The 9,173-nt window shown below is 27.5% G+C and overlaps 1 protein-coding gene across 1 annotated transcript; it reads left to right on the top strand.

Moving 5' to 3' along the window:
• The first annotated feature begins 8,334 nt into the window (after positions 1-8,334).
• On the top strand, positions 8,335-8,886 carry LOC131619564 (uncharacterized). Its single transcript, XM_058890652.1, has one exon. The coding sequence runs from the start codon at positions 8,335-8,337 to the stop codon at positions 8,884-8,886; it is 552 nt and encodes a 183-aa protein (XP_058746635.1).
• The last annotated feature ends 287 nt before the right edge of the window (positions 8,887-9,173 follow it).

Below are 9,173 nucleotides of genomic sequence, written 5' to 3'. Positions count from 1 at the left end.
CAACTTCTCTATCTTCCATTTCTCTCTTCTCTATTTCACCCAACCCAAAACATACTATAAATCTAAAGAATTTGTATTTGGGTCGATACAATTCTTCCTCTTACATTGATAGCATGTTTGTATTGACTTTTAGAAGATTCAGAATCAATTCTAGAGGTGTAGAATGGATTCTGAATGATTTTGAGATGTTTGTTTTATGAAAATAGAATTGATTATGCTTTTAGAATTGATTCTACTAGAAGTTATAATTTGTAGTTTCTACCACCAAAATTGATTTTAGATGATTTTTACATTGAAATTTATTGTTCAACTCACTTTTACATCATTGTATTCAAACATAAATCAATTCTACTAAACTCAATGCTATCAATGTAAGAGGAAGACTTGTATCGACCCAAATACAAATTCTTTAGATTTATAGTATGTTTTGGATTGGGTGAAATAGAGAAGAGAGAAATGGAAGATAGAGAAGTTGAAGAGAGATTAAACTTTTCCTGCTTGGATGGAATGAAGAGAAATGAGAAAGAGAGATGAAAAAAATGTAGAACTCATGTGTTTTCAATTTTCTTCCATATAATTTATCAACTGCACTTTCTCAAAATTGGCTGCCATATTGGAAAAAAAGCTCCCCAAAGATTGTTGAAGAATCTTGACAGTTGAAGGTTTATTTTGATGCCATGCACAAACATTGATTTCTAGTATTAATTAATTGCTTTAAAATGTTTATAATTTCAAAGCATGGTAGGGAATAATTTAGCAATTTGTAACCTAAATAATTATGTAAATTAAATTAAATAATTTAGTAGCCTAAATAATATAATATAATTAATCAAATAAATAAAAAAATTAATTATATAACATAAATTAATTATGATAAAAAAAATTATTTGAACACTTATCTCTCTTCAAGTTCTCTTCTCTTTTTTTTATACCAAACACTAAATTAAATTTATTCTATTTCTCTCATATTTCTCTTTTTACAATCTCTTTTTTATTTTTTCTCTCTTTTCACTTTTTTCTCTATGCCAAACATAGTCTTACACGTACTTACAACTCACAAAAGTAGATTATAAAATAATTACTTCATCAACATTGACATAACAATATTTCATTTTATTTTTTATAGTTTGTGTTGTGCAAAAAAAAAAAATTTTGTATTTGTGATCAAGGAAGTCTTACTCTAAATTTAACTTTTTATAAATTCATTTTTTAATTTTTTTAATATTTAATTTTGTCATTATATTTACTATTTCTATTTAATGTTTTATTATTATTTTATTAGTTTTTATTTTATTTCAATAGTATAGAAAATAATGAACGTCGAAGAGGTATGTTCAAAAATATATATTAAATATGAGAGTTGTTAAAAAGTCTTAGAAAAATTGAGAAATATGAAGTTTAGAATGTAAAGTGATATTGAAATTACTACAAATAATATATTTTATAATAAATTTTTTATTTTTAAGTCAAAAAAATTCGAGGTGTAAACTATAAACACGTAACATTTTAAAAGTAAAAAGAAATTACATATTTTCTTGGTTAAGTTGGCAATTGAAAGAAAAGATTATAATCAATGCTTTCGAACAATTGTGGGAAAAGGTTTTAATCAACCCTCCTTTGAATCTCAACAATATCATTTTAGCGCATTTTATTTTTTCAATTTTTTATTTATGTCATATTCTTTTTGTTCTTCTAGCAACCGAGGGGAAAAATGTGTGTGTGTTTATTTAACCAACGAATCTTTGTCATACATTTACAAAGTAACAACAATCAAGATATTGACAATTCTTCAATCCATATGAAACATCAGCGATCCTCATGAAACTCACACCAACAAATTTATTAGAACGTAAATTAACGGTTTATCTTGAAAACAGAGTGCAGAGTCTTGAAAGCAATGCATGTGATAGAAAAATGTCTCAAGCTTTGGTTCTTTAATGTATCATCTCTTGTAATTTCTAAAATTATTTTCTTTAATGGATGCTTGCTAAAATTCTTTGATTTTATAGATAAGAAGGCATTGATCTAACTTAGTAATGTTTATTGTTATGTTGTTGTCGTCGTCATCGTCGTTGTTAGAAATATCAAAACTTAACAAAAACAACAACTACATTCATGCTTTATCCTAAAAACATTAAACATTTTTTACAAGTATGTATTGAAGAAGACAACTTTTGCAATTAATATTACAAGAGAAGATGAACCAACTTTGACCAAAACGTTTATCCACTCTTGCAATCCATCTTGGAGAATTATTTTTTAGTGTTGATTTCACATCGATTGAAAACCAACCAAGAGAAAAAGTTATTTATTTCATCTCAATAGAAAAATAAAGCGAGAGAAAAGTGAGAACTTTCCATTATACTATTTGTTACATCACTCACACCAACCTAGGTGAAAACCTATTTTATACGAAATAAAAAACATGTTTCGTAGTAGTGTGAAAACTACAACCAAGCCATAATGGCTATTATGGTTGTAGTCCTTATAAGCCAAATCAACTCCTCATTATGCAAGAATTGTCCAAAATAATGGAAATTACGGTTACGACCTAATAACCATTATGAGTGTAACTCTCTGAGACCTTCCACCTAAAAAAAATCCTCGTATGCACGAAACATGGAAGGCTACGGTATGCCCATAGTGGCCCTTACGTCCATATATTCTTTCCTAACTCTGTTTTATTTTTGTCTTGTTATTTTGTTTTGTTTTTTCTATTATGACATTTTCACATTCTTAGTCATTATTATGTATTAAACTCAACTACTAGTGGTTATCGGGAAACAATTAGAATTGATTTACATTAATATAAATAAGCATAATTATATATTCTTTGTTTATAAAGAAGGAGTGAATCATTGGAAAATAGTTTTGTAAGAATTTTGTAACTAGAAAGATTCTCTGTTGCTCTTGTAATACTCTATTGTGTTTTCAGTACAAATTCTATTTTATTTTCTTTATTTGTTTTATTTTCCTTATTTGCTTTATTATTCTCTTATGTTCATTATGCATAAGATGATAATTTATGTATCAAATGCAAACCTCTTATAGTCTTAGGAATATGAGCACTTTCTAAATGAGACACCATGTGTAACCCGTAGTTTCAAATTCTATTATGTGAAATGAAAACGTTCTATATCTGACTTTTAAGTTTTTTTTACTAATCTACTATACAAACAATTAATAAGAGATTGACCAATCTGACTAATATGCTCTTCGTTAAAAAATACTTTACACATAAAAAAGGGCAATTCTGTAACTAACAAAATCACATACAACTTTTTCAACTTTTCAATAACTAAGCGCCAATTGTTGGTCTTTCATTGGTCCAACTTTTTAACTTTTCAATAACCAACTTTTTCTCCCCAACACACTTTTCTCTCTTACTTAAATTTCAAATTTCTTTCAAATTTTATTTTCCCACACTTTCTTACTTTCTTTTAATTATTTTCTATTTAATCACAAAAATTATTAATAATCTATTTTTTTAATTTTAATATAATTAAATATTTATTTATTTCACGGGTCAGTATCAATACAATATTTAATTTATTTTAATCGATCATTACACACTTTCTCTATCTTAATTAAAATTTCAAATTTCTCTCAAATTTTCTTCTCACACTTTCTTACTTTCACTTTAATTTTATCAACTCTAAAAAATAATTTATTTTTTAATTTTAATAAAATTAAAAATATTGTAATCTCATGGGTCACTATCAGCACAATACTTATTTTATTTTAATCAATCATTATTTTTATTAGAGAGATAATATCCTTATTTTTTAATTTTTTTCTTTCTTCATTTCATGATTCTTTTTTTAATGATTATTTAATACAATTAAATTCATATGATTATTGTTCATTTTATATTTGTATTTAAATATATTTTATATCGTATCAAATAAATTTTTTATTTCACGGGTCATTATCAACAAAATATCTATTTTATTTTAATCAACAATTACTATAAATTGAGAGATAATTTTTATATAATTATTTAATATAATTAAATTTATATGATATTTTTCATTTATAATTAAATTATTTATTTTAAATTTATACGTATCTAATTAAATTTCATACAATATTAAATAAATTTACCCGTGCGGAAGCACGGGTATCTTACTAGTGTCTCTATAAAAATAGAGACAATATCACATATTTGTCGAGTAATTGAAAAGTTGAGACTCATATATGATACAAAAAAGTTAGTAAATTAAACAAACACTTAAAAATAATTTTGATTTAATAGAGAAAATTTCTTACTTTACAAATATCTTTTTTAATGGGTCTTATCTTTGAACCAACCATGAAAACAGGTGGTTCAGTTATCTAAGATATGAATATGTACTCTCAAAGGAGATATATTTTACACTTTTTTAATTAAAATGTGTAAAAGCTGAAATTCTCATGATAAAGTAGAAATGATGCTTTACATGGTCTGTCTTAGATAAGAATCATAATCCTAGGGTTAATTTTTATAAAAATTTTAATCTCCAAAATAGCTAAACTACAATATTGATTCCGTTTATGCTAATAAAATAGAAAGAAAATAATCGGTAATCAGCTAGTTCTAGTGGAATGATATTTTACTTTGATATAAATTGTTCCTTTGTGGCCTATTAAGTTTTTGGCACTATTACCATGGACTATTTTATGATATTGATATTTCTCTTTAACATTTTTTAGGCTAAAAAATACTTATGTTGTCTAATTACCTAATTTTTTTCATTTTTGTTTAAATGTGAAGAATCTGCAATCTTGGGGACCTTGTTCAACTTATAACTAAGATATGAAATATATGTTCATAGGAAACATAGAGAATAATTGATGGCAAAAAATTGTACCTTAAAAGACTTTGCCTCCCCCAACAATATAGATTCACATCCAGTATTGTGTGTTACCGTGAATGTTAGTGAAACACATGCTCTGTTACTTAAGTGGTACATCTACTCATAGACTCATCTAGCACTGACTAATCCTTAATAGAAATTCTCCCTACGAGCTTATAGTGATTCCGACTGGACCAACGATCCAAATGATAGGCGATCCATATCTGGTACATGTATCTACCTTGGGCCAAATCTCGTTGCTTGGAGTTTAAAGAAGCGATCTCTAGTTGCACGTTTTAGCACTGAAGTAGAGTACAAGGCTCTTGCTCATACAACTTCTAAATTGTTGTGGATTGAATCATTACTTTATGAACTCAAAGTCAACTATATATCTACAACCCACGTTGTTATGTGACAATCTTAGTACCATAATATTGTCACATAATCCTATGTTACATGCTCACACGAAGCATATTGAGCTAGATATCCACTTTGTTCGAGAACGAGTTATACCACAACGTTTGTAGATTCAACATGTATTGGTTCATGCATAAATAGTTGACATCCTCACAAAACCTCTTCCAACTAATTTCTTCTCAAGTTTTCATGACAAGCTCAAAGTTGCTTCTTTCAAACCACCGTGAGCTTGAGGGGTGTATTAGAGTATTAAACTAGAGTTAGTTGAGAGAGTTGGTTGAGATAGCTAAAATTTAGTTAAGTTAGTTATAGAGTGTAACTAACATTGTGCATGTAACTAACATTGTGTATATAAGGACATGGATGAGTTCACCATGTTATGATGATGATAAAATAGAAACAGCATAGCAAGAGAATCTTGCATCGTTCAATCTTTCACTCACTCTCATTTTCTCAATCTTCCACCTTCATCTAAACTTCATCTACATCACGAGATTATCTTAATCAAACAACTTAAATTATATGAAAAGGATAACTTTCAGCTTAACCAATGATCTTGAGTCCGAACTCAGTCTTGAAAATGCAATAGTGTTAAATCTTTTGATAAAAAGTTTTACTGTCCATTGTGGTTCTCTCCAACTCAAAAAATTAATTTATACACTTGTGAACATAGGATGTCTAAGTTATAAAAATAAACGAGGTTGAAATGATTTTTTATTTATCTTAAAAATAATTTTTAATTAAATTTCAAAACCATTAAAATAAGGTTTATGAATTATGTTTGTGTTTTATCGCTAACATATCACCACAATTGATTATTGGACATTACTTCAACCACCACTATGACCACCAACTTTAACTTTAATGGGGACCACGTGGACCACCATTATGACAATTAGCAATCACCATTCTGATCATCATCAACGACAACTCTAAACATTGCCAACACCTAGTTTGACAACTATCGATCATCTTTGCAAACACCATCGATCACCACTCCATTTATCTCTGATTATCGATTTGACCATCACTGGCTACCATTATGACTGACAACCACTCTGATCACTTCTAGTCACAAGTTTAACGATCATGTCAACCACTAATTTAACCATTGCTGATCATCGCTGATCACTACGCGATCCACCTTCGATCACAATTCCTACCAGCACTAACTAAAATTGATAATCACTCCATCTATCGTTAGTCCCTATTGATCACCACTCCATCCACCCGTGATCACTAATCTAATCATCGTTGACCATCGATAACTACCACCTTGACCAACGTCCACCATCATTCTAATCATTGTCGGTCACCACTTCATCCAACTTCAATTGTCAATATGTCTACTATCCACACTTTAACCATGATCATCACCAACCATCACTCTAACGACCACTTATCATCACTCAAACATTTATCAATTCACAGTCACTCATTTCAATCATTTTTAAAGTTACTACTAAATAAATACTTTATATATTTGTAATAATTTATTTATATATTAAAATTAATTTTTGTTTTAAAATATTTCAAAACTCCAAACTAAAATAGTTTTTGTTTTTATAAAAAAAAATCAAAACATAAAATCACCATAAATGAAACCAAATATGAACACATTTCAGACTACATACTTTTTTCACATGAAATCAATTAAACATGTCTACAAATTTCTCCTTCTCATTAATGGAACAATGGGCCACAAAGCTCTTTCATTTATTACACACTTTTGCCCCATAACCAAATTCTTTTTTCCCTCAACTGTTTTTTGTCACCAATGCTTTAATATCATTGGCACTATATCAAGGAACAAGAACCAAATTAGTGGAGTTCATTTTTCCTTTTGTAACAAAAAAGTAGAGCTAACTTTAACCATTTGATTATTTTGTCCTTAGGTTACCAAAACAAATAGAACCAAACTCTAAAACTAGTGTCTCAGCTAAGTCCCATAATCAATGGTCCAGATTATGCCAAAAATTTGTAGACAGCTACTCAAGAGAGCCATCAATTTTATAGCTTGATCACCAACCATATACACCAAGCATTAAATTTGAGCACAATGAAATTGGTGGCTCGGAAACAATCCCTATCAATGTATTAAATTCAACAAACAACCTATTTCTTGGTTTAGTCTATGATATAATTAATTCCAATATCAAGAAGCCCACTAAAGTTTAAAAAAAAAAAGGAAAGATAATTATAATATTTTTACTAAATTATTTGTATCAAATATTAATATATTCACTATTACAATAAATTAAATATAACAAGAAATATAAAGTGAAAGATATTAACCTGACAAGTACTTTTAATTAGATGGTTTAAGCGAAAATAAATAATAATTAAATTAAAATATTCATTTTATTTTTAAATATTATTTCATAAATAGATTATCCATTCTGTAACCGTAAAATTATAAAAGAAAAAAATTACTTCACACCATATAAGAAAAGTAGTTTTTAAAATTAATATATTTTAAATTAAATAAATTTAAATTAAACAAAGAATATTTTAAAATAATAATACTAATCTTCTAAATACAATTTAAATGATAACAGCAAAAATATTTGATACCGAATCATTATTTCATAAAATTATTAATTTATAAATATCAATATTTTATTTATATTAATATAATAAATATAAATAAATGTTGTTATTAAGGATTAAATTTTAAACAACAAATTTACATAAATTTAACATAATTACTAGTACTTCCTATCAATTGATGTATCTCAATGATATCTGATTTCTTAATATTTACTGTGAGTCAATTTCCTTTCTCCACTAATCTCTTAAAAAAAAACCACTCAAGTTATCTTTTTTAAATTATAATTTATTGTTTACAAAATATATAAAAATAAAGTTTCACAAGAGTGTCCTACATACTACTCAGTAATTAATTAAAGAAGTGTTCCATTTATTATATCTATACATCTTTTATCATTTTTTTGTCCCAAACACATGAAGCCATAAAACAATTGTCATGAGTTAGAACCATAAACAAACAAAAGAGTGTATCCTCAAATCAATTGCATATTTTACATCATAGCTTCAAACAAGAAAACCCAAAATCCAAAAAATGATCAATGATAGTATCAATCATCTCTCACTTGAAAACTCTTTTAGAATAAAGCAAGATGATAGATTCTTGTCAAGGCTAAAATCTAAGGAAGCTTCAAGTGCCAACACTTCATCAAGAATCTTGTATTATGGAGAAACATCAATTGCAATTCCCTTTGTTTGGGAGGCACAACCTGGTACTCCTAAACACCCTTTGTCTCAAATCTCTATACTTCCCCTTACACCCCCACCTTCATTTTATTCCAAAAAATCCAATACTAACAAAAAAAGAAAATCAAAAATCAATGTTTTTTCATGCATTTTGCCAAGGTTAGTTGGTTCAAGGAAGACTTCTCTTCCTCATGCATCATCAACATCGTCGTCATCATCGTCTTCATCTTCATCGTCGTACTCGTATTCGATGAGAGACAACAATCATGGAAGCTTTTCTTCCTCATATTCATCTACAATTGTTAGCTCATTTTTGAAAGATAAGGGTTCAAATAGAGTTAGAGGATGTTATCCTATTGGGAAAATAAAGAATGCTATTGTAAGTCATGGAGCAGGGTAATTTATGAAGGTAATTAATTTCTTTATTAGAGATTAATTTTCTACATGTTGTACTAGTAATTTTTAAATGTGGTTGTTTGGTTTGTGATTCTGTTTATTTAAATGTATTGAACATATTTGTTTTATATGTCATTATCAAGATTAAATATGTAAATGCTTTAAATTAGAACCCTTCTAGGTATTATGATATGTGTCTTTTTCTTATTATCAATTCAACGAAATTACGAAATTGTAACAATTATTAAAAACTCACATACATTTACATTCAATCGAAAGATATATAGTTGG

Source organism: Vicia villosa, linkage group LG7 (genome assembly GCF_029867415.1).
Source record: "Vicia villosa cultivar HV-30 ecotype Madison, WI linkage group LG7, Vvil1.0, whole genome shotgun sequence".
Lineage (NCBI taxonomy): Eukaryota > Viridiplantae > Streptophyta > Magnoliopsida > Fabales > Fabaceae > Vicia > Vicia villosa.
The sequence above is the reverse complement of the archived record's forward strand: the minus strand, read 5'-3'. Positions and strand labels throughout refer to the sequence as shown.

What these genes read in the sequence shown, in the direction of transcription:
- LOC131619564 (XM_058890652.1), top strand. Translation starts at nt 8,335, where the DNA reads ATGATCAATGATAGTATCAATCATCTCTCACTTGAAAACTCTTTTAGA.